This window comes from Staurois parvus, unplaced genomic scaffold (genome assembly GCF_062004578.1).
Source record: "Staurois parvus isolate SC_StPar_1 unplaced genomic scaffold, SC_StPar_1.0 ptg000721l, whole genome shotgun sequence".
NCBI lineage: Eukaryota > Metazoa > Chordata > Amphibia > Anura > Ranidae > Staurois > Staurois parvus.
Window position 1 is genome coordinate 1,896,910 of NW_028318517.1, and position 27,871 is coordinate 1,924,780.

The 27,871-nt window shown below is 44.0% G+C and overlaps 1 protein-coding gene across 1 annotated transcript in view; it reads left to right on the plus strand.

Annotated features, from left to right (window-relative positions):
* The window catches only part of LOC149445424 (uncharacterized), a 162,122-nt gene that overhangs the window by 78,263 nt on the left and 55,988 nt on the right, over nt 1-27,871 (plus strand). Inside the window, exon 3 of the mRNA XM_089653855.1 lies at nt 5,418-5,425. Within this exon, the coding sequence (XP_089509981.1) occupies nt 5,418-5,425 (8 nt within the window). The remainder of the gene's footprint in view (nt 1-5,417; nt 5,426-27,871) is intronic.

The window sequence follows — 27,871 nt, forward strand, 5'->3', positions numbered from 1 at the left end:
CATAAGGGGGGATAAGATCTCCATATATAATACATAAGGGGGGATATGTTCTCCATGTATAATACATAAGGGGGGATATGATCACCATGTATACTACATAAGGGGGGATATGATCTCCATGTATAATACATAAGGGGGATATGATCTCCCTGTATAATACATAAGGGGGATATGATCTCCATGTATCATACATAAGGGGGGGATACGCTCTCCATGTATAATACATAAGGGGGGGGGATATGATCTCCATGTATAATACATAAGGGGGGATATGATCTCCATGTATAATACATAAGAGGGGATATGATCTCCATGTAAAATACATAAGGGGGATATGCTCTCCATGTATAATACATAAGGGGGGGTATGATCTCCATGTATAATACATAAGGGGGGATATGATCTCCATGTATAATACATAAGGGGGGGATATGATCTCCATGTATAATACATAAGGGGGGATATGATCTCCATATATAATACATAAGGGGGGGATATGATCTCCATGTATAATACATAAGGGGGGATATGATCTCCATGTATAATACATAAGGGGGATATGATCTCCATGTATAATACATAAGGGGGATATGATCTCCATGTATAATACATAAGGGGGGGATATGATCTCCATGTATAATACATAAGGGGGGGATATGATCTCCATGTATAATACATAAGGGGGGATTTGATCTCCATGTACAATACATAAGGGGGGATATGATCACCATGTATAATACATAAGGGGGGGATATGATCTCCATGTATAATACATAAGGGGGATATGATCTCCATGTATAATACATAAGGGGGGATATGATCTCCATGTATAATACATAAGGGGGGATATGATCTCCATGTATAATACATAAGGGGGGATATGATCTCCATGTATAATACATAAGGGGGGATATGATCTCCATGTATAATACATAAGGGGGATATGATCTCCATGTATAATACATAAGGGGGATATGATCTCCATGTATAATACATAAGGGGGGGTATGATCTCCATGTATAATACATAAGGGGGGATATGATCTCCATGTATAATACATAAGGGGGGATATGATCTCCATGTATAATACATAAGGGGGGATATGATCTCCATGTATAATACATAAGGGGGGGATATGATCTCCATGTATAATACATAAGGGGGGATATGATCTCCATGTATAATACATAAGGGGGGATATGATCTCCATGTATAATACATAAGGGGGGATATGATCTCCATGTATAATACATAAGGGGGGATATGATCTCAATGTATTATACATAAGGGGGGATATGATCTCCATGTATAATACATAAGGGGGATATGATCTCCATGTATAATACATAAGGGGGGATATGATCTCCATGTATAATACATAAGGGGGGATATGATCTCCATGTATAATACATAAGGGGGGATATGATCTCCATGTATAATACATAAGGGGGGATATGATCTCCATGTATAATACATAAGGGGGGATATGATCTCAATGTATTATACATAAGGGGGGATATGATCTCCATGTATAATACATAAGGGGGATATGATCTCCATGTATAATACATAAGGTGGGATATGATCTCCACGTATAATACATAAGGGGGGGATATGATCTCCATGTATAATACATAAGGGGGGATATGATCTCCATGTATAATACATAAGGGGGGGGATATGATCTCCATGTATAATACATAAGGGGGGATATGATCTCAATGTATTGTACATAAGGGGGATATGATCTCCATGTATAATACATAAGGGGGGATATGATCTCCATGTATAATACATAAGGGGGGATATGATCACCATGTATTATACATAAGGGGGATATGATCTCCATGTATAATACATAAGGGGGGATATGATCTCCATGTATAATACATAAGGGGGGATATGATCTCCATGTATAATACATAAGGGGGGATATGATCTCCATGTATAATACATAAGGGGGGATATGATCTCCATGTGTAATACATAAGGGGGGATATGATCTCAATGTATTGTACATAAGGGGGATATGATCTCCATGTATAATACATAAGGGGGGATATGATCTCCATGTATAATACATAAGGGGGGATATGATCTCCATGTATAATACATAAGGGGGGATATGATCTCCATGTATAATACATAAGGGGGGATATGATCTCCATGTATAATACATAAGGGGGGATATGATCTCCATGTATAATACATAAGGGGGGATATGATCTCCATGTATAATACATAAGGGGGGGGGATATGATCTCCATGTATAATACATAAGGGGGGATATGATCTCAATGTATTGTACATAAGGGGGATATGATCTCCATGTATAATACATAAGGGGGGATATGATCTCCATGTATAATACGTAAGGGGGGATATGATCTCCATGTATAATATGTAAGGGGGGATATGATCTCCATGTATAATACGTAAGGGGGATATGATCTCCATATATAATACATAAGGGGGGGATATGATCTCCATGTATAATACATAAGGGGGGATATGATCTCCATGTATAATACATAAGGGGGATATGATCTCCATGTATAATACATAAGGGGGGATATGATCTCCAGGTATAATACATAAGGGGGGATATGATCTCCATGTATAATACATAAGGGGTGATATGATCTCCATGTATAATACATAAGGGGGGATAAGATCTCCATATATAATACATAAGGGGGGATATGTTCTCCATGTATAATACATAAGGGGGGATATGATCACCATGTATACTACATAAGGGGGGATATGATCTCCATGTATAATACATAAGGGGGATATGATCTCCCTGTATAATACATAAGGGGGATATGATCTCCATGTATCATACATAAGGGGGGGATACGCTCTCCATGTATAATACATAAGGGGGGGGGATATGATCTCCATGTATAATACATAAGGGGGGATATGATCTCCATGTATAATACATAAGAGGGGATATGATCTCCATGTAAAATACATAAGGGGGATATGCTCTCCATGTATAATACATAAGGGGGGGTATGATCTCCATGTATAATACATAAGGGGGGATATGATCTCCATGTATAATACATAAGGGGGGGATATGATCTCCATGTATAATACATAAGGGGGGATATGATCTCCATATATAATACATAAGGGGGGGATATGATCTCCATGTATAATACATAAGGGGGGATATGATCTCCATGTATAATACATAAGGGGGATATGATCTCCATGTATAATACATAAGGGGGATATGATCTCCATGTATAATACATAAGGGGGGGATATGATCTCCATGTATAATACATAAGGGGGGGATATGATCTCCATGTATAATACATAAGGGGGGATTTGATCTCCATGTACAATACATAAGGGGGGATATGATCACCATGTATAATACATAAGGGGGGGATATGATCTCCATGTATAATACATAAGGGGGATATGATCTCCATGTATAATACATAAGGGGGGGATATGATCTCCATGTATAATACATAAGGGGGGATATGATCTCCATGTATAATACATAAGGGGGATATGATCTCCATGTATAATACATAAGGGGGGGTATGATCACCATGTATAATACATAAGGGGGGATATGATCTACATGTATAATACATAAGGGGGGGATATGATCTCCATGTATAATACATAAGGGGGATATGATCTCCATGTATAATACATAAGGGGGGGATATGATCTCCATGTATAATACATAAGGGGGGATATGATCTCCATGTATAATACATAAGGGGGGGATACGCTCTCCATGTATAATACATAAGGGGGATATGATCTCCATGTATAATACATAAGGGGGGGTTGCTGTAGGAAAGTCCTGGATTCTTTCTTGGATACACAGAATATAACTGGATATAACATTTATAGGGAAAGTTGATCCAGGGAATATCTGATTGCCTCTCGGGGGGTCAGGAAGGATTTTTTTGCCTTCTGGTGGATCAGCTGTGGGTGTCGGATTATAACTTTTATTTTTATTGGTACAACTAGATGGAATGTCTTTTTTCAGCCAGACTAACTATGTAACTATGTAGGTCCCACACCGCTGCCTCCCATCTCCTGAGACTGCACTCAGTGACTTGGGTCTGAGACACTACAGACATATCCCTCCACCCGGCACAGCCAGCAGACAACAGAGAAGGTCCCCTGGAGGAGTCAGGCACAAGGCAGGAGATCCCAGTCACATGTCCTGGGTGCCTACATTATGCAATGCTTATAGTAAAAATCAACATTTTGCTGCCAGCTGAACCCCAGAATCTCCATAAATCCAGTCTAGATACATAAATTGTGTCTGCAGCACAGAGAAGGAAGATTATCCGAGAGAAATCCAGGAATACAGGACGGGGAACACAGCTCAGGAAAGTGACCAGGGGATTACAGGCTGATATCACCCAGTCCCCGCCCTACTCTGGACCAATCAGTGAGCAGTATGGGTGGAGGAATGGATTTAGTGTTCATGACCCACCTGTGCTGATCTCTGTAGGAGTGTCCTCCTCTATAAATGTCCCCGTTATTCCATCCTCCTCCATAGACTGCTGATCATCCCTCACATACGCCTCTTCTTCTTCTGCTTTCACCTCAAATTCTATATCGATTGGATCTCCACTCTAAATCAAGGAAATGAGAGAAAATATCATCTGTAAAATATAAGGTCACATAAAAATCCACACATCATCTTTACAAGTCAATGTTCTAGATTCTCCATCCCACCAACCTTGCAATAGTGAGGGATGGTGTGACCTTCCTGTGTGGAATCCCGGGAATACAGAGGACGGGGACATCTCTCTGGTGGGTTCCCATGACTGGATCCATCTGTAGGAAACACACACACTGACTGAATCCATTGTTTCTATGTGTTTATCAGATGATGGGGGATCTAGGTGGATCCTCCGTACTGCTCTCTCCTTTACAATAAAGTCTCCTCTTACCCGGTGATGTGAGGGGCGGCTGATTGTCCATCATGACGTCCTTGTAGAGATCCTTGTGTCCTTCTAAATACTCCCACTCCTCCATGGAGAAATAGACAGTGACACCCTGACACCTTATAGGAACCTGACACACACAATGATACAGTCACCATCCAGACACATCCCTTGTCTGTTACTGGAGAATGTCCCAGAATTCCCGGCACCGCTCACCTCTCCTGTCAGCAGCTCCATCATCTTCTTGGTGACTTCTAGAATCTTCTGTGTCTTCTGTCTTGTAGGGATCAGGGATGGAGGTGGGGGGATGGTGATGGGATTCTGGATTCTCGAGGATCTTGTGGTCATACGATGAGATCTCCTTCTTGTGTCATTGTCGGTAGATTTCTTCATGACTCCTGTACAGTTCTGTGTGATACAAAGAGGTCTTACCTGTCCATAATGGACAACAAGAGGAAGTACTTGGTATAGCAGAGTCCAATGTTTGGTGAAAGAATTGGTGCAAAGCTGAAGGTTTTGGTTCTGTTAGTCATGATGCCATCAGGTGGTCTGACATTGAGCTGTACAATAGAGATGGTCTGCATCCCTCACACAAGGGCGCTCAGCTCCTTACTATGGAATTTAGGAGGTTTTTGGACATGCATTTAAACTGAGAATTGGGGGCAGAGATGTCATTGTTGAGGATCATTTCTGTCCCCAGCAGGCTGAAACAAATGTGAGGTTGGTGTTGCTCAGGACGGGGCTGATGGGGTCACTTCAGTTACAGTTTCTGCTGGTAAACATAAAGCAGTAGATGGCAGTGCTTGTCTGGTCATTGCACTAATGATCCGAGTTTAGGCAACAAGCTTTGTGAGCTGACAGCTCTTATGTCTAGGGACCACTTGGACCTTGTTGTAATTACAGAGACGTGGTTCAAGGATTCAGATGACTGGGAACTATACCAGGCTATACACTATACAGGAAAGACAGAGAAGGGGGAGGGGAGGTGGAGTTGTCATATATGTCAGAAATAGCATAAGGAGAACATTAATTCAAACAACAAATGAAATACTGGAAACCCTCTGGGTCTGCCTTCCAACCAGAGAGGGATCTTCCCTTAGAATTGGTGTCATATACAGACCCCCAGGACAGGCTGAAGATTAGGAGGACTTCTTGATTGATGAGATAACTCAAATGGCAATGAAGGGGGAGGTTTTCATTAAGAGTGACGTCACCACGCCTGACATTAACTGGAATTATCAAACTGTTATTACAAGCAGGAGCAGGGATGTCATGGAAGCACTGAATGGGGCTTCTCTAAAACAGTAAAAAGTCCAACCCAAGGTGATCATATTCTAGACCTAATACTGACAAATGGGGATCAACTGTCTAATATTGAGGTAGAAGAAAACTTGGGTTCTAGTGATCACCAATGTCTTTGGTTTGATATTAAATTAAGAACTGAAAAATCAAAAACAAAAGATTTAGATTCCAAAAAGACAAATTTTGGTGAAATGGGCGAATTTCTAAAAAAATGAGTTGAAAGGTTGGAGTAAAAGGACCGGAGTAAGTAATCAGTGGGCACTGTTAGAGTCTACCATCCTGGAGGCAACTAGATTATATGTCAGGCAAGTTAGTAAGAATAAACAGAAGAAAAAACTGATAAAAAAATAGACAAAAGGAGGCCAAACACATTATCAGCGCTGCCAAAGCACAGAAAGAGGAGGAAATTGCTAAATCTATGAAGAAAGGAGATAAAACCTTTTTTAGGTACATTAGTGATAGAAAAAATATGATGGGATCACTAAAATGAAATCTGGGCACCACACCTATGTTGGGGGAGACCTGGATGTAGCAAACCACTTAAACAATGACTTTTGTCTTCTCAGAAATAAATTATACTAACAATAATAAGTTGGGAAATCATATTGGTTCCAGTATTGATGGATCATTTTTAGGATTTCCAGAGACAGAGGTAGCAGAGGAATTGGCTCAGTTAAAGATTAATAAATCAATGGGCCCTGATGGATCATCCCAGAGATCTCAGAGAACTTCGAGGTCTAGTTGTTGGACCAGTAATGGATCTTTTTAATCAATCTCTTCTAACAGGAGAAGTCCCCCCTGACTGACAGACAGCTAATATTGTACTGATCCACAAGAAGGGCAGCAAGGTAGAAGCCGGCAATTACAGGCCAGTGAGTCTAACATCGGTGGTAGTCAAGTTACTGGAATCACTCCTGAAAGGAAGGATCATTGATCATCTAGAAACACACAACTTGCTGGATCCAAAGCAGCATGGCTTTACTGGGGGCAGACCATGGCTCATCTGATTGGGATTTTTTTTACTATATTACCAATGATTTGGACCAGGGTGGTGCTGTGGACATAGAATATCTTGATTCCAGCAAGGCATGTGATACAGTTCCACATAATGATCTAATACAGAAGTTGGACAAGCTAGGACTTAGCCCTTGGGGGGTTCAGTGGATGTGCAGCTGGCTAAATGATAGATACCAGAGTGTGGTTGTAAATGGGGTTCACTCAGAACAGAGAGCAGTCACTAGTGGTGTACCCCAAGGTTCTGTACTGGGACCTGTTCTATGTAATCTATATGTAAGTGATAGAACTAAAGGGTTGTTGGGTAAGGGGATGTCTCTTTGCTGATGACACAAAGGTGTGTAATAGGGAGGATATCCCTGGAGGTGTCTGTAACATGGAACAGGATTTGGCATTGCTAGAAGATTGGTCAAAAAAGTGGAAATTTCAGTTCAATGTTTCTAAATGTAACATAATGCACCCAGGGAAAAATAATCCCTTAGGAGTGAACAACATGGGGGTACAGTGCTGGCCAACATTACAGAGGAAAAGGACTTGGGTACTTATTTCAGATGATTGCAAAATGAGCAAACAGTGGGGAAAGCAAATAGAATTCTAGAATGCATAACTAGAGGGGTCCATAAAGGAGGAAGGAGGTCCCAATTCCTCTATATAGATCTTTATATTACTAGAGGGGTCACCAGCGGGAGGAAGGAGGTCCTGATTCCTCTATATAGATCTTTATATCACTAGAGGGGTCACCGGCGGGAGGAAGGAGGTCCCGATTCCTCTATATAGATCTTTATATTACTAGAGGGGTCACCGGCGGGAGGAAGGAGGTCCTGATTCCTCTATATAGATCTTTATATCACTAGAGGGGTCACCGGCAGGAGAAAGGAGGTCCTGATTCCTCTATATAGATCCTATCACTAGAGGGGTCACCGGCAGGAGGAAGGAGGTCCTGATTCCTCTATATAGATCCTATCACTAGAGGGGACACCGGCGAGAGGAAGGAGGTCCTGATTCCTCTATATAGATATATATATCACTAGAGGGGTCACCAGCAGGAGGAAGGAGGTCCTGATTCCTCTATATAGATCTTTATATCACTAGAGGGGTCACCGGCAGGAGGTCCTGATTCCTCTATATAGATCTATATATCACTAGAGTGGTCACCGGCAGGAGGAAGGAGGTCCTGATTCCTCTATATAGATCTATATATCACTAGAGGGGTCACCGGCAGGAGGAAGGAGGTCCCGATTCCTCTATATAGATCTTTATATCACTAGAGGGGTCACCGGCAGGAGGTCCTGATTCCTCTATATAGATCTATATATCACTAGAGTGGTCACCGGCAGGAGGAAGGAGGTCCTGATTCCTCTATATAGATCTATATATCACTAGAGGGGTCACCGGCGGGAGGAAGGAGGTCCTGATTCCCCTATATAGATCTTTATATCACTAGAGAGGTCACCAGCGGGAGGAAGGAGGTCCTGATTCCTCTATATAGATCTTTATATCAATAGAGGGGTCACCGGCGGGAGGAAGGAGGTCCTGATTCCTCTCTATAGATCTTTATATCACTAGAGGGGTCACCGGCAGGAGGAAGGAGGTCCCGATTCCCCTATATAGATCTTTATATCACTAGAGGGGTCTCCGGCAGGAGGAAGGAGGTCCCGATTCCTCTATATAGATCTTTATATCACTAGAGGGGTCACCAGTGGGAGGAAGGAGGTCCTGATTCCCCTATATACAGTAGATCTTTAGTTGGACCTCATGTAGAATACTGTGTCCAGTTCTGGAGACCTCACTTACATGAAGATATTGATAAGATAGAACGAGTCCAGAGACGGGGAACAAAAATGGTGAAAGGTCTGGGGGGGGGATAGAACATATCAGGAGAGACTTCAGGAACTTAACATGTCCAGTCTGGAGGAGAGAAGGGAAAGGGGAGACATGACTGAAACTGTTAAATACAACAAGGGAGTGAAGAAGGTTCAGGAGGGCAGGATTTTCAACATGAAACCAAAATGAAGAACACGAGGACATGACCTCCAACTAACTGGAGGAAAGTTCACAACTAATCTCAGAAAGTATTATTTTACTGACAGAGTAGTTGATGCTTGGAGTGAACTTCCAGCAGAGGTAGTGAGCCAGTCAACAGCAAATAGCATCAAACATGCTTGGGACAAACATAGATCTATACTCAGACAAAAAACAAAATAAAAAACAAGTCCAAAACATATATATAGATCAAATGTGCTTTAATATCAACCTGAAATCCAACCAGCTCTCCTCTGCAAGTACTTTACTGGCTCCTCCTCCCATTCCCCATCAGAAATCCATGTCCCTGAGGAAGTCACATGATTCATTATGTAATGAAGAAAGTGTGATGACATCATTTCCGGTCAGACGGTGGCCACCATCTTGGTACACCTGTCCCTGTGTATGTTATTACCAATGCTTGTATGGGTCTGCCGGCCCGATTTTGAGTATTCTCTACCCGGTTTTATACATTAAACATGAAGTATTACACTATGAGATGTCCTCTGATGTTTTTTTGAACACGGATTTCTGATGAGGAATTGGAGGCGCCAGTAAAGTACTTACAGAGGAGAGCTGGTTGGATTTTGAGTTGATATTAAAGCACATTTTAGATATATTCCGAGATGAAAATGGGAGGGGAGCGTGCACGCTCGCTGGTGGAGGATTCTTCCAAGTCACATGTGGAATATCTGCTGATATGAAGATTATTCTGCATTACAGATCTTGATTTTTCCTGCATTTACAGACATTTATTCACAGACTGTCACTGTGTTGAGGGCTCAGCCGGGTGTTTAATGGAATATTATTATCTTTATATTTTGTGTGATTTGTTATATATATTATTATTTATGCCTTGATATATATTACTCAGACGATCTATTTGCACATTTGTTGAAGTTGCACTCATTGGTTTGCTCACATTTGGTGTGGCCTAGCAGGACATCCATTGTTTTTGGATCTTTTCCTTCCCTTGTGTTTGGTGATTCTCTAGGTATGCACTTCTATCACCTTAGTTAGGGGCTCTGTCAGGTGTTTACTTTATGGTTAGCTTTAGTGAGTAGCTCAGCACTATTTATCTCTCCATTTATTTTGTAGTGTTGTGGGAACCCAGTTTGGTGTTTGCAGACACTCTTAGTTCATCATATTAGGTTTGGCAGCACAAGAGGATTTTTTCTTTATTTAACCCCTTCATTACACTCACCTCTCCAGTCAGCAGACTGAGGATCTCCAGGGTGAGCTTCAATATCACCTCATTCTGGGGAAATTCCTTCCTTACAATCTTCCTGAAAGTCTGCTGATCGTCCATCATGACGTCCTTGTAGAGATCCTTGTGTCCTTCTAAATACTCCCACTCCTCCATGGAGAAATAGACAGTGACACCCTGACACCTTATAGGAACCTGACACACACAATGATACAGTCACCATCCAGACACATCCCTTGTCTGTTACTGGAGAATGTCCCAGAATTCCCGGCACCGCTCACCTCTCCTGTCAGCAGCTCCATCATCTTCTTGGTGACTTCTAGAATCTTCTGCATGTTGTGTCTCTCAGGGTTTAGGGAGTCACATGGAGGCACTGTGATGGTCATATGATCACCTGACTTCAGAAGAGGAAATCTCTGTATTGAGGAACCAATAGGAATATCATGTTAGACTCCCAGAATCCTCCTCACCTCTCCGGTCAGGTCTGTGTTTTATTAATAGAGATGAGAGTGATGTCATGTGACCTCCCAGAATCCTCCTCACCTCTCCGGTCAGGGCTGTTTTATTAATAGATATAAGAGTAATGTCATGTGACCTCCCAGAATCCTCCTCACCTCTCCGGTCAGGTCTGTGTGATGTCATGTGACCTCCCAGAATCCTCCTCACCTCTCCGGTCAGGTCTGTGTTTTATTAATAGAGATAAGAGTGATATCATGTGACCTCCCAGAATCCTCCTCACCTCTCCGGTCAGGTCTGTGTTTTATTAATAGATATAAGAGTAATGTCATGTGACCTCCCAGAATCCTCCTCACCTCCCCGGTCAGGTCTGTGTTTTATTAATAGAGATGAGAGTGATGTCATGTGACCTCCCAGAATCCTCCTCACCTCTCCGGTCAGGTCTGTGTTTTATTAATAGAGATAAGAGTGATGTCACGTGACCTCCCAGAATCCTCCTCACCTCTCCGGTCAGGTCTGTGTTTTATTAATAGAGATAAGAGTGATGTCACGTGACCTCCCAGAATCCTCCTCACCTCTCCGGTCAGCAGGTAGATGATCTCCAGGGTGAGGTTTAGTATCTTCTCAGTCATGTGACTCCGGTCCTCCTCCATCCTCATTGGTGCCATCATGTGATCTATACAGGTCTCCTTGTAGACGGATAACTTTGGGAAATGAAAGTAAGAATGATTTGGATGGTATTGGTCACACAATAATAGGATGTGGATGTGAGGGGGGAATAGGAGGGTTGATGGACATTGAAGAACTACTCCCCCCATGGGAAGACATTTAATCTGAACTGTTTAGTATTTGCTACATCTTGGAGGTCCCGGGACCCTCTTGACCTGTCAGATCAGAAATCCCCTTTTCTCTGTTGGGTTTGTTTGGTCTCTGAACTGGTTTTGATGAGTTTTAGATCTGCAGACAAGGAATGATAAATACGACCCTTCCTATGACTTGTTTGCTCTGAGGCAGTGCTGTGAGGTCAATGTCGGGTCATCATGATGTCCAGGAAGGGGAACTTGCGGACTTTTGGCCGGAGTTGCTGACTTTAATAGCCAGAACTCTGACTGCAAGGCTCCAATCTCTAGCAGCCTGCTGACTGACAGGAGTGATGTCACTGTCACTCTCTGCAATAAGAGAAGAGATTGGATTGGATACCAAGAGGATGCTACTGGTGTAATAGAGAGCTCTGGGGGAGGAGTCTGTTCTCTTCCCTCCAATGACAGCCCATCGTGGGTAGGAAGAGAACAACATAAGGGAAGGGTTAGTTCTCTTCATTGCCAAGTATACTGTGATATCCAGGACATTGTACAGGGTGGTGGTGGGTTCCTGGGGCTCTGAATTCCAGCACCGGGTACTGCCAGAGCCTGTGTCATGGGAGGTATTGGAGTGTCTCCTGAAGATGTTCAGCACTGACCCCTGACTACCTTTTAGTCGATAATACACCAACAGACCTCCTCTAAGAATAAGTGCCCACCAAGGGGTGAAAGACCGACCTCCTTCATTCCACTTGGTATACTGGAAAATAATGAGATGGTAAGAAGGTGAAGGTTGTCTTCCTTTCCTGATAGGAGTTCTGTAAGGAGGTCTGGAAAGTAAATACAGCAATGTAAGGGGCTCTATGCTCCATACTCCTGACCCCGGCACTCCATCATTGTGTTGGCTGCATAGTGTAATGATTGCCCATTGGCTGCCTGTGTAGTGTCATCATTGCCCTTTGTAGGCCATGTATGGTCAGGATGGTCCTTGTCTTGTCTATTTATTGTCAGTGCTGTTTGTTTAGAGGACCATATTACTAGAATTTATCTCCACAATGAGGAGAATGTTCCGGCCCCGGAAGTGGGGGAATGTTCTGCCCCTGAAGGGGTTCATCTGGGTTCCCACACTATATATATGTGTATCATCATCTGCTGGAGATAAAAGATGTCACAGTGACTATGGAGGAAGAGGACGGACATGACTATGGAGGAAGAGGACGGACATGACTATGGAGGAAGAGGACGGACATGACTATGGAGGAAGAGGATGGACGTGACTATGGAGGAAGAGGACGGGTATGACTATGGAGGAAGAGGACGGATGTGACTATGGAGGAAGAGGACAGACATGACTATGGAGGAAGAGGACGGACGTGACTATGGAGGAAGAGGATGGACGTGACTATGGAGGAAGAGGACAGACATGACTATGGAGGAAGAGGACGGACGTGACTATGGAGGAAGAGGATGGACGTGACTATGGAGGAAGAGGATGGACGTGACTATGGAGGAAGAGGACAGACATGACTATGGAGGAAGAGGACGGATGTGACTATGGAGGAAGAGGATGGACATGACTACGGAGAAAGAGGACAGACATGATGGGGGTTACTGGGTGGAAATAACATCTTATTACCTCCTCTGCTGCCACGTCCACCAATGTCTCCTCTCTGCTTCCTCCCAACTCACCTCTATGAAAGTCCTGTCTGTACCTGACATCACTTCCTGTCTGTACCTGACATCACTTCCTGTCTGTATTCCATAGAGAAGTCCTGTCTGGGGAGAAATGCGATCACCATCTTGTGGAGTTCAGAGGAACTGCAACCTCGAGAAATGTCCCCTAATACCCATTCCAGGATTGTATCTACCATACAGAGATACCAGGAAAGTTCAAAAAGAACTAAAAAAAAGTAAGAAAAAATAAACCTAACTCTTGTGCAATCAACTGTTTAAAAAGGATGTTTTACTACAGATAGAAAAGTCTTAAAGACACAAAACACAAGCTAAAAACAAAAGTATACATAATAAAACAGAAACCTCCAAAACAGATCTTTTTGGGTAAAAAAAAGCAAAAATACACCCTAAACTATAAAAATATATAAATATCTATCAATCCACTGATAATGAAGATGTTAGACATAAATGACAAGGATGTAATGGTCACAGAGGAATGGTGGTGGAGATCTCTCACAGTAAGAACACTTCCTTGAATGGTTCTATAAATAAAGAATGAATCCTGGAGGGAATAAAGCTGTAAAGCAATAAATAATATATAAACTGGGCCATCCACTTCATCCATAAAGACATTGTGATTGAAGATCTTCTAGATCACATAGAAGGAGGACTCATCCATGATTTCATACATTTGTTTGGAAGGATAGAACAATCCTCAGAAGGGAACATGTAGGATGACAGGAAAGGCTCCTGACTGGTGAGATCCTCCAAACATAATGATGACATCCATGAACTGGAGCGAGCTCGTTGGGGTGATAAAGCCAATCTGGAAACACTGTGTAGACGTTCTCCAAGAACTCAGCACACTCCAGGTGTGGAGAAAGTCTCCAGGTGGGTTTAGCCTGTCATTTATCATAGATACAAACACACTGTAACCGGGATGGATCACTCTGCCATTTGCTCTCTTTTTTAGTCTGCTGGCATAGCTGTGTCCAAATTCGATAGATCTGTACCTATGATCCGCTGTGCTTTATTTCTCCTCCCGAGACCGACACTTCCTATCCTCCACCCTACAGCCATCATACTACACTGCAGTGTGGATGGGAAGAATACTCTCCATGGTGCAATGATAGAAATGGACCAGAATTCCTGGACACCAAAACACCAATCATATGAATGTGGAACTCTTTGGAGTAATCCTCTTTGGTGCAATGCCTTTTTTTTTTACACAAGTTTTCTTTTTTACACAAAATTGACACTTAAATGGTATATTTCTCACACAAGCCATGGGTAAATGTGGAATTACACCCCAAAATACATTCTGCTTCTGCCACATGTGTGAGACTTTTTGGGAGCCTAGCCACATACAGAGCCTGAAATCCAATGACCACTTTGAAAGCCTGACAGTGTGTAGCTTCCTCATTTCACTTCCTCACTACCTATCACAGTTTCGGAGGCCCTGAAATACCAGGATAGCACCCCCCCAAATCACAGGTCTGATATACAGATCTGACCCCATATCTGGCACGCTTGCTGGTGAGAAATTGTTTGAATGCAAGGTGGCCAGAAAAATTAATGAAGGACTCATCAAAGCAGATGTTTTGCTGGGGAGTATAGATATCTGCACATTTTTGGTTAAGGGGATTTAAAAGGGGATGAATTTTGTTGAGCCGGTCAAATTCAGAGTCACCCCAAGGATGACAGAGTGTATTGTCATTGAAATGCATAAATTGCATTATATACTAATATCTATGCCTGGCCATGACAGCAGAGAACATGGCATATCATGAATTGGATTTGTGGACCAATACAACTGTAAATCATTTTTTTTAGTAATGCCCATGTTGAGGGTTAGGCGCAAAAAAACCTTAAATTCAGAAGCCGTAATGGTTTCCATGCAAATGGTCTGGCAAGGTTTGAATTTGGGTTGGTGGCGATAAATTGTTGTGCATGTAAATTGCTTTGATACAGATCCTCCGTGAAAAACAGCTCCAAAAAATCAAGGGGAGGAGTTAGATTTGCTGTTTCCACCTGAATTTCGGGTTGGGAAGTGAATGGGGGAAGTACGGGTGCTGCAGAATTTGTGGGCTGCCAATCGGGATTTGCAAGCACATCTGGAAGGATACTAGGGGCTCTACGGGCCTGTGTGCGAATTCTTGGTGGTTGCTGGACAATACTTGTACTCACCACCTCACCAGCTTGTACTGCACTTATGGAACTCACCACGTCACCAAGTCATACTGCAGTGCTGGTATGTGAAAGACCAGGATGTACTAGGCAGCTGGTGATTGCCATTTCACCAAAAGGTAGTGCTGCACTAGTACTGGCATTCTGCTGCATATGAGAGTCATCATGTGATTGTAACACCTCATCACCCTGGGAATGGGGTCGGGTACACCTGACCTTAGCAGGAACCTCTTCTCCATCGTCTGAGCGATCTGTCAGGGTAGCACTGCTGTCTACAGGTTCGTATTCTGATTGTGTCAGTGAGTCTTCCCCTTCGCTCTCACCTGACATGCTCAGAATCCCGTAAGTCTCTTCACTAGAGTACCTTCCGTTTGACATTTTGGCTACTAAATTTTTAGGTACCTAGTGCGACTCAAAAAGAGAGCACCTGGCTGTCAGGGACTGCTTGAACTGCTACAAAAAAATTGGCTTCCAAGTGCTAACAGAGATCAGGCCTGATTCTGCCAACACTGCGGTTTTGTGTGCAATGTATCAAGTGACAGTGACCTACTGACACTGCACTTGCTGGGGGAGAAGTGGGGGTAAGTGTAGGGGCTAAACGCAGGTGCTGGCAGGTGCCGGGGCTGATCCCACTAATGCTGCATTTTTGGGGACTCTATACTATTGAGAATGCTGGTATAGTGCTGATCTGATCAAAGATATTGATCCGTTTAGACACTATACTAGCAATGGAGGTTTATTGTGTTTGAGCGTCTTCCTGGCAATCAAGGGGTTAAATGTGATGACTGAAATAAAAAACATATGGTGCCTTATCCCAGAGATAATAACAGCTTTAATGTGCTTCCATAATGCACTCACATGTATTATATAACATTGCGCTTTAGATGTGTCAATATCCGCAATTTGCAGTAAAGGACAAAGCAGAGGGTGTGTGTTCACACACCTTCAGTACTCGCCGTATGTTAGGTGAGATGGTTGGTGACGTCACTGCCCCTCACCAACGTGTTGCGCTACACAACATCCCCCGGACGAAGATACAAAATCCCTGTAGCGCAACGCATTGGGGAGGGGCAGTGACGTCACCGTGCATCTCATCTACCATACGGCGAGCACTGAATTTGTGTGGACACACACCCTCTGCTTTGTCCTTTACTGCAAATTGCAGATATTGACACATCTAAAGCGCAATGTTATATAATACATGTGAGTGCATTATGGAAGCACATTAAAGCGGTTTTTATCTCTGGGATAAGGCACCATATGTTGTTTTTTCCTCTTTTACACGAGACATACGAGGAACACAAAGGCAGTGGATTAAGAAACGGATCAAAGGAGGGAGTATCCCTCACAGGCTCACAGCATTACTGCAAAGAACCAATCCGTATATTGAAGGAGAGTATATCTGCTTTTGCTGGAATATCATTTGCACAGTGTCACTTGGGACAGTATTGTTGATGATTTCACATTATATAGTATTTAGTTTTTATATTTATTCCACCATGAATCTTTCTGTGGTTTATTTATGGAACATTTGCACATCTATATGAATATTGCACATTCAGTGATTTGGTATTATGATATCACCATTTTAATTTATTTTATTGAATTTTATTATTTAATCACATAAGTCACCATATATTATATCTTTATTCTTTTATAAACACTTTTATTGGTATTAGAGCGCGGTAATTACATAAATATTTAATTGATATTAAATGCACATCTTCTGAGAGTGGGCAAACTAACCAGCAACCTAATACACATATTTGTCAGTATACCTCAGTGGCTCACAAGTTAATTAGTATTTTTAAATGTGATGACTGATGTAGTGACGGACAATCTGACACCATCTGGGAGGGACACTAACTGATGCTAATGCTATCTGAAGTCGCTGGTGACACTAATACAGTGATCAGCAAACAACCTGTACACTGTACTAATGACACTGGTGACTGGGCAGCGAAGGGGTTAACTGGGGGGGATCAAGGGGTTAAATGAGTCCTAAATGTGATTTTACTGTGTGTGTGTAATGCATGGATCTTTCTTCTCTCTCTGGGATGGAATGTGCCCAGAGAGAGAAGATTGTTTCATTTCCTGTACCTGTGTAATGTAAACACAGGTACAGGAAGATCTCTGATAGGGCAGGGATCGATCATCAGATCCGAACATCACTGGCCTGAACATGATGATTGATCGGTCAGGAACTGAATCACAGCAACGGCAGGTTGGTGCATGCATGCGGTCACCACAGGAGCACGAACCACATAAATATATATATATGTACACATGATTTTGTGCAGGGACTCCGCCCTGTGGCAGTATTTCTGCTATAGGGGGGACTTAAAGCAGTTAAGGAAAGCTTGGCGCTGTATTTCTATTTATTGACATTTTTACACATTTACATATATGAGTATGTTTAGGTGTGGGCAGCGTTTAGTTGAATTCACTGTTAAGTTGGTTTATTGATTATTGATCACCTTTTTTAGCTGCTTGTGGGAATACTTTGTATTATTTGTGCTCCTCTTCACTAGTGTACCTTTCCAGTTCCTGTGTTTATAAATATGGACACAGAATGATCTCTGATTCTGTACAGGTGATCAGCAGGTCCAGGTGATCAGCAGGTCCAGGTGATCAGCAGGTCCAGACCAGAAATCATTGGCCTGGACCTGATAATCGGCTTGTGCTGTACTGAATGACAGCACAGTCAGGGCGGTGGGCTCACACGTGTACATGTACTGTATGTGATCTGGAACAGAGGGGCTGCCCTGCCGCAGTATAAGTGTGGTGGTCGGTCCTGAACTGGGTAAAATCAGATTGTTTGCTGATGATCTTTTACTTACTTTGGTCCAACCCAACACCTCCCTGCCAGTCCTATTCTCTGTACTCCATACATTTCCCTTTCCTCTGTAAAACAGAATTACAGTTTCCTTGGCCCACCTCCTACCTGGATTATTTGGGCATTCATCTCCCTCGCTCGTACAACACACTCCATGAGGCCAACTACATCCCCACTTTCAAATACTTGAGAGTCCTACTTCTGTCCTGGACTCATCTTCACCTCTCCTGGATAGGGAGGATCAGTGATGGAAAATTGGCAATTTTACCAAAACTCCTTTACTTGTTCTGTACTCTTCCCCATCCCCACCCCCACCGATCCCCATCTCCTCCTATACTCTGAAATCTTTTTAAAATCAGGTCTTGTGATTCAACTGAGCAAACAAAGGGCCACGAATCTCAAGACATGCTATGTATATACATTAAACTATAAAAAATACAGTGAGCGCTCCAATGGTCAGCAGCTGAACAATCAAGGAAAACACATAAAAGTCCCAAAAATATATATATAAAGAAAATGCAGCGCTGTGTAATGTTACTATATTGCGGGCAGATATAAATAATAAATGAAACCAAAGCAAAATGAAAAATTGAATAAATAAATCAATAAATAAATAATTAAATCACAGTCCAGTAATGGTGCTCGCTGATTCCCAGTGCAAAAGTTAGAAATGCGCACTAACCAGAAACATATTAATAATACGCATGTGTATATGATATCATGGAGATTCCCCTCTCTTTTCTGGCCTGGTATTGGGCAGGAGCTGAAGATAGTAGAGATGAAGCGCCCTCGTGTGGCGAAATGGAGGTCCAGCAGGTCACAGAAATCCTTATGGAATCCTTCACACACTTCTGTAAGGATTTCTGTGACCTGCTGGACCTCCATTTCACCACACGAGGGCGCTTCATCTCTACTATCTTCAGCTCCTGCCCAATACCAGACCAGAAAAGAGAGGGGAATCTCCATGATATCATATACACATGCGTATTATTAATACGTTTCTGGTTAGTGTGCATTTCTAACTTTTGCACTGGGAATCAGCGAGCACCATTACTGGACTGTGATTTATTTATTCATTTTTTCATTTTGCTTTGGTTTCATTATTTATATCTGCCCGCAATATAGTAACATCACACAGCGCTGCTTTATCTTTATATATATGTTTATACATTAGAAACAAGGAGGTTTGGGTGTTCCAAATGTTACTAAATATTTCTTGGTGCCCAGATTACCCCACTAACCCCCCTTTACACCACAATACATGGCTCCTTATGGGCTGACTTAGAAGCATTGCTCTGTTCTCAAACTTCTCACCATTCACTCCCATGGCGTCCTCCTAAATCCAGACCTACGTCTATCAGCCTCTTGATGGGTCACACACTCTGCACCTGGGACTCTAATAAATATTCCAGCAACTTCATATCCCCTCACTTGCCTCTCTGTCCTCTTTTGGGCGATCCTAAAAAGGTCCTAAAATGGCTACAAACATTACTAACCTGCCACTTTCCCAGGAACCCTTGGTACATCTTATGGCATTTGAACCCCCAGACCTCACAAGTTCCCAATTTAAAATTGGCTATAAATGTTCTACTAGCGGCAAAACAAAGACTTGGAAACAAGAGCTTGGCCCCCTCGTGGAAGTCCATCTTAGCAAAGATGCCGTCTAAGAAAGATGTCTAATAAGAAATTCTTAGAAACCTGGGCCCCGTGTATACATTACACTCGCCCCTCCATGTCCCCTGACACCTACACACTGCTATAGGCATTGAGGCCCCAGGTTTCTGGTAAGGGGGTCCCCGATGTCCTCCATCTGTTCTTCATCTTACCACCTTGTTCTATTTCCTTCCCTATTCCTTTTCTCTCGGCCCCCTGACCTGGGAGGCCTTGGTTACTGGGTATCTTGCCTCTCCTCTGTGCAGGACCCGACTCTCACACCCAGTCCAAGAGAGTCTCCCGAATTATGGCTAACTCAAGATTTCCCCTCCCCCTCATTTTATTCTCTTCTCCTTCCCTAATTATCCTCTTGTTGCCATTCTTACAATGTGTATGGTTACTGTAAACCCGATCTTGTAACACGCCGCGCTCATTGATCTTTATATCCATCACTTGTATTCTCTTGTATGATTTACGGATGCACGCTGGAATTGTTTTCATGGGTTGGTTACTTCTGAACATTTGTACGAGTTGCACAATGTATCCTACAAAACTTTAATTATAAAAACTTACTGCAAGTGAAAGTTAGTTGGACAAATGTGAGGAGCATTTCCCCCGCCGAGATACATTGTGGCCATCATTTATTTTACACAATGATTTCCTATGATGGTCAGCTCCATCTAGTGGCCTCAATGCAGCATTTTCCTGAAATCCCTCTGTGATATGGGGGTTTGTTAGCTCCTGTGGTAGATGTTTGTAAGTGAGTCCACGTCAGTCAAGACTTGCGGTTTATCGGCACGGCAGCCCACTTTTATTAAGAAGGAAAATGAAAGTCTTTACACCATAAGGTTTCCCACGCAGGGGATTGTCCAGCTTTGTCAATACATCAGATCACTGAAAATGCTAGCTCACCTGGCTACACTTCAGCAGCACCACTGATCTTTACACTGGTCCCCCAGACTAGGACTTCTTCAGGATTACTCAGCCTTGGTTACAGCCCCTCACTACACAGGTCCACTCCTGGCCTCTACATCGGGTTCCCCACCCCCCTCAAGCTTGATCACTCCTCCATTGACTTCTGGACTCCCTCCACCCCCATGGACTCCCTCCAGCCCCATGGACTCACAAGTCACTTCAGGTCCCCCAGACTCTTGGAGCTGTCCTGACTTTCCCAGTCCTTGGGCAAGGAATCCCACCTCACAAGGGATGCAGTCTCCAGCAGGAACCCCCAGCTCTCCTGACAGAGTCCTGTCTCCAAATGGCAGAAGACCTGGCCTATAATGATCTGCCCACCTATGTACTCACACAGGCTGCAGGCATCTAGCAAAGCCTGGACATGGGACTGAAGGTCTTGTCCCCACCAAGAATCTCTGGAACCTTCAAGCTCCAGGTTCCGACCCGGAACTACCAAATCCATTGACAATCTAGAACACAGTTTTCTCTGCTCACAATATACATATTGGAGCTTCTCAAACAGAAGCCAGGAGGACCCGGTGTCATTGTCACAGTGGCAGGACCTCACACTTCCACACCTCCATCAGACCTCCAAGTGTTTGTGAGAGCTTCTGCTAGAACATTGCCTCCATTTTTATTTTTCTATCAATGGCCGACCCAGTTCCACACTTCATCCATGTCTTTGGGGACCTCTGATCTCCTTATGGACTGTTTCTTCCATGATGAAGATCAGAAATGGAGTATATCTGAGGTGTATATCAGGGTGTGCTTCTTCCCCACATGAGAGCTTGGATGTCCAGCAATATTCATCTAGAAGACATTTCCCACACTCAAGGCACTAATACACCTCCAGGGTTGTGTGGGATCCCTGATGTACAGGAAGACAGGACTTCAGTGAGGAACATTTCCCTCACTAAAGACAGGAAAGTGGCTTCTTCCTCATGTGAGATCTCTGATGTTTGTAAAGATGGGACTTGTCTGAAAAACATTTCCCACACTCAGGACAGAAATATGGCTTTTCCCCCGTATGACTTCTCTGATGTACAACAAGTTTTGATTTTTGTGCAAAACATTTCTCGCACTCAGAACAGGAATATGGCTTCTGTCCCTTGTGCAATCTCTGATGATTTAAAAGACTGGACTTAGTTGAAAAACATTTCCCGCACTCAGGGCATGAATACGGCTTTTCCCCCGTGTGACATCTCTGATGTATAACAAGTCCTGTTTTGTATGCAAAATATTTCCCACACTCAGGACAGGAAAGTGGCTTCTCCCCCGTGTGAGATCTCTGATGTCTGTAAAGACTAGACTTGCCTGAAAAACATTTCCCACACTCGGGACAGGAATATGGCTTTTCCCCAGTGTGATGTCTCTGATGTACAACAAATGTTGATTTTTGTGCAAAACATTTCCCACACTCAGAACAGGAATATGGTTTCTTTCCCATGTGAGATCTCTGATGACTATAAAGATTGGACTTAGCTGAAAAACATTTCTCGCATTCAGGACATGAATACGGCTTCTCTCCTGTGTGAGATCTCTGATGTGTGGAAAGATAGGACTTAGCTGAAAAACATTTTTTGCACTTAGGGCAAGAATGTGGCTTCTCACCTGTGTGAAGCCTTTGATGTCTTTTAAAATTAGACTTTTGTGAAAAACATTTCCCGCACTCAGGACAGAAATATGGTTTTTCACCTGTGTGAGATCTTTTATGCACATTAAGACGGAATTCAGAAGGGAACCATTTGCTGCACTCAGTACAGGAGAACCTCTTCCCTGTTGGAAGGCCGGCCTGGTCCTGCACAGTCTGAGGTTCCTCAGGATACGAGGAATCTGATGGTCCATCTACACTGGGTGGTGCCGGATGGACATTGGAGGGAGCCGGGTTTTCTCCTGGACTATACTGTGTGATGTCCTCATCTTCTACTTTCCAGTCTGGAGACAAAGTGAGACAATCCTCGGAGGTTTTCCTCATCTCCCGGCCATGGACTAAAATACAAAGACAAAGAGGATTACTAGACAGGAGCTGATTGGTTCCCCCAAACCAGGACTCCGCCCACATCAGGCAGGATGGGGAGCAAAGCTCAGGAAAGTGACCAGGGGATTACAGGCTGATATCACCCAGTCCCCGCCCTACTCTGGACCAATCAGTGAGCAGTATGGGTGGAGGAATGGATTTAGTGTTCATGACCCACCTGTGCTGATCTCTGTAGGAGTGTCCTCCTCTATAAATGTCCCCGTTATTCCATCCTCCTCCATAGACTGCTGATCATCCCTCACATACGCCTCTTCTTCTGCTTTCACCTCAACTTTTATATCTATCAGATCTTCACCCTAAACCAAGGAAATGAGAGAAAATATCATCTATAAAATATAAGCTCACATAAAAAAATCCAAATATTGTCCCAAGTCCATGCTCTCCGCCCCACCAACCTTGTAATGGTGAGGGATGGTGTGACCTTCCTGTGTGGAATCCCAGGAATACAGAGGATGGGGACATCTCTCTGGTGGGTTCCTGGTATTAGGTGGCTCCATCATATCCTTGTGTCCTTCTGAAAACTCCTCCATCACTCCATACTCCTCATCCTCCTCTTTATACTCTTCTTTAACATCAATATTATCATCCCCGAGGATTCCACTCTGAAAGATATAATAAAACATTCATTGTAACAAACATGCTGTGTATAAATCACAACTACCAATAATTGTCATCATCTACCTGATGATGGGGAGGGATGGTGTGACCTTCCTGTGTGGAATCCCGGGAATACAGAGGACGGGGACATCTCTCTGGTGGGTTCCCATGACTGGATCCATCTGTAGGAAACACACACACTGACTGAATCCATTGTTTCTATGTGTTTATCAGATGATGGGGGATCTAGGTGGATCCTCCGTACTGCTCTCTCCTTTACAATAAAGTCTCCTCTTACCCGGTGATGTGAGGGGCGGCTGATTGTCCATCATGACGTCCTTGTAGAGATCCTTGTGTCCTTCTAAATACTCCCACTCCTCCATGGAGAAATAGACAGTGACACCCTGACACCTTATAGGAACCTGACACACACAATGATACAGTCACCATCCAGACACATCCCTTGTCTGTTACTGGAGAATGTCCCAGAATTCCCGGCACCGCTCACCTCTCCTGTCAGCAGCTCAGTGATCTCTCTGGTGACTTCTAGAATCTTCTTCTTCTTTCTCTCTTCTATCAGGGAGGGAGGTGGAGGCAATGTGATGTCATATGATCTCCAGACTTCACAGGAGGAAAACTCTACATCTGAACACAAATAGTCACATCAAATGATATTCCCAGAATCCTCCTCACCTCTCCATTCAGGTCTCCATTTTATTAAAGCCCCACTTCAGGCTGAGGTATAATTTCCCCCACAGGACCCCCACACTACGCAGGGTATAAGGAATTCTGACACAACGCAGGATCTACAGTTCTGTTTTGCTTATGAGGATGCCAAGCGTTCTCCCACATCCTAAGACCATAGAATAAAAAGAAAGGAGCCAGATGGAGGGACATTGGGAGGAGGAGCTGTGAGGTCAGTGTGATGTCATAGGATTCTCTGACTCTGGATGGAGGGACATTGGGAGGGGGAGCTGTGAGGTCAGTGTGATGTCATAGGATTCTCTGATTCTGGATGGAGGGACATTGGGAGCTGTGAGGTCAGTGTGATGTCATAGGATTCTCTGATTCTGGATGGAGGGACACTGGGAGGGGGAGCTGTGAGGTCAGTGTGATGTCATAGGATTCTCTGACTCTGGATGGAGGGACATTGGGAGGAGGAGCTGTGAGGCCAGTGTGATGTCATAGGATTCTCCATCCCCTGCCACTTATAAAAGTGGTATAATCCTTTGGTATAGACTGATGAGGTGAGAAGGTGACACCTCTCCACAATGAGGAGAAAGTTCCGGCCCCGGAAGTGGGGGAATGTTCTGCCCCTGAAGGGGTTAATCTGGGTTCCCACACTATATATGTGTGTATCATCATCTGCTGGAGATAAAAGACGTCACAGTGACTATGGAGGAAGAGGACGGACATGACTATGGAGGAAGAGGACGGACATGACTATGGAGGAAGAGGACGGACGTGACTATGGAGGAAGAGGACGGACATGACGGGGGGTTACTGGGTGTAAATAGGAAATAACATCTTATTACCTCCTCTGCTGCCACTTCCAGCAACGTCTCCTCTCTGCTTCCTCCCAACTCAGCTCTCACACGCAACTTCCTGTCTGTACCTGACATCACTTCCTGTCTCTACCTGATATCACTTCCTGTCTGTCTTCCATAGAGACTTCCTGTCTGGGTAGAAGTGAGATCCCCACCTTGTGGAGCTCAGAGGAACTGCAGCCCCGAGAAGCATCTGGTAGTGTGGCCCCGGCCTTGTGCTGGGTGTGTATGGACTGTAGATCCTTGTGTAGGGAGGAAATGACTCCTATCTGTGACTGCTGTAACCTGCTGACTGGCATCTCCTGTGAAATCTGACACTGGCACTGGATACACACAAGGCAGTCAGGGATTTCAGCCCCTCCCTTCTCCTCTCAGACTGTAATACAGAGAGAGCCAATCAGAAGAGGTATTAAAGGAGCCAATGACAGGGACTTTCTCAGCAGGAGGTGCAGCTGCAAAGCATTGTGGAATATGCAGTCCTGAACAGAAATGGCCTGATATCTGATATGAGGGATGGAACTACAGAGACCAGCATGCTTAGTGAGAGGAGAGTGAAGGACTCCATCTTGTTTTTCCTGAGGGGAGGCAGTCTGCATGTGGCAGGAGACAGTCTGGACCTGGCAGAGAAGTGCTCAGGGTCAGTTCACAGCATGTTTAGGTATCTGCATCAGTCAGGGAACATCCAACCTGAGAGATGTGGCCTACAGTACAGTGCCTACACCGACAGTGTGAAGGGCTCATCGTGAGGTGACCACAGGAGACGGTCATTTCCAGGACCATGGTTTGGGCCTTAGTCCCAGGATCTGGTGAGAGGGATTTTGCCCCCTGGCAGATGACAGGAACACGGCACACAGAGACATGACACTTCTCCCATACTCACCAGGCACTGGGTTGTGTAGATGGTCCTGCTATACAGACACAGTGTTTGCTTTGCTATACAAATCCTGCCACGGGATTACAATGATACTTTACCATAGGAGTGTAAGTGCACCAATGAAAGTGTCTCGCTGAAGACCCCAACATTCATCCTGTTACCAAGAGACTGAAGTTACTGGTGCCATACGGGCACGCGCATGCGTATTCAGGCCTCTATATTGCATGGTGTGGGAGGGAATAGCTCTACCTTGGAAAGTAGCTATGAAGCATCAGTTGGGCGCAGTGTTTGCCTATTGGGCTTGTGGTGTCGGGGGTTAGAAGGGAGAAGTCTGACACCACAGAGAGTCATCCTTCTGCTCTCCTCCAGACATACCTAGGGTCGGCACAGGGGGTGATGCCAGTTAGAGGGGTGGGAGATTAGTGAACATTCTCTCCTGGATCTCCCCTTCTTTCATTGAACATTTACTCCTGGATTTCCACTTCCCATGGTGAACGTTCACTCCTGGATTTCTCCCTCCTGGAGTGAGCATTCGCTCATGGATCTCCCCTTCCTTTAGTGAATGTTCGCTCCTGGATCTCTCTTCCTTCAGTGAACATTGACTGGTGGATATGAGAGGATGGGGAGACGTCAGAGGTCCATCAGCTTCATCAGATGACAGGAGAGACATTAGAGGTCTATCAGCTTCATCTGAGAACAGGGGAGACATCAAAATGTCCATCAGCTTCATTGTAGAACAAGGGAGACATCAGAGGTCCATCAGCTTTATCAGAGGGCAGGGGAGTCATCAGAGGTCCATCAGCTTCATCAGAGGATAGGCAGACATCAGAGGTCCATCAGCTTCATCAGAGGATAGGCAGACATCAGAGGTCCATCAGCCTCATTGGAGATGGGAGACATCAGAGGTCCATTAGCTTCATCAGAGGATGGGGAGTCATCAGAGGTCTATCAGCTTCATCAGAGGACAGGGGAGACATCAGAGGTCCATCAGCTTCATCGTAAGACAAGGAAGACATCAGAGTTCCATCAGCTTTATTGGAGGACAGGGGAGTCATCAGAGTTCCATCAACTTCATCAGAGGACAAGGGAGACATCAGAGGTCCATCAACTTCATCAGAGGACTGGGGAGACATCAGAGGTCCATCAACTTCATCAGAGGACAAGGGAGACATCAGAGGTCCATCAGCTTTATTGGATGACAGAGGAGTCATCAGAGGCTGTCACAGATCCCACCCACATGCACACGCCCACAGCGACTTGCTAACAGAGGCGTGCATGTCTGGCCATGACTTGGTGTAAAGAGGGAATGAGGGGGACTTATTGTGTCACAGCCCGCACTACCTCTCCTCTCATATTAGGACCCATGCAGTTTATGTTGTCTATATGGAGGAGGTGTAGGGTTAGATTCATCCTAGGCTCTAAGTGTTCCCCCTTGACCAACATCATTTTTAATCCAAGTCTCCCAGATAGTCTGGCCATTGGTTGAGTCCATCCTTGGGCTGAGGCTAATCTATTCCAATTGCAACAATTACAACCTTAAATCCTTCCCTGACATTCACAAAGCTGCTCGCATTCCACCCCATCAGTATTTTATCTACAGATACAACACATTTTTGCCTCCAAAGCCTCTTCTCTGACTCTTGAACAACCTACCCCTTTAGATCATATCTGCATCCAAGGCCCACACCACCGGGACATCATTTCCGCTACGTATACATTGCTGGTAGATGTCGCCCTTTTTCTATTGGTTCTCCCCTTTATATGTGT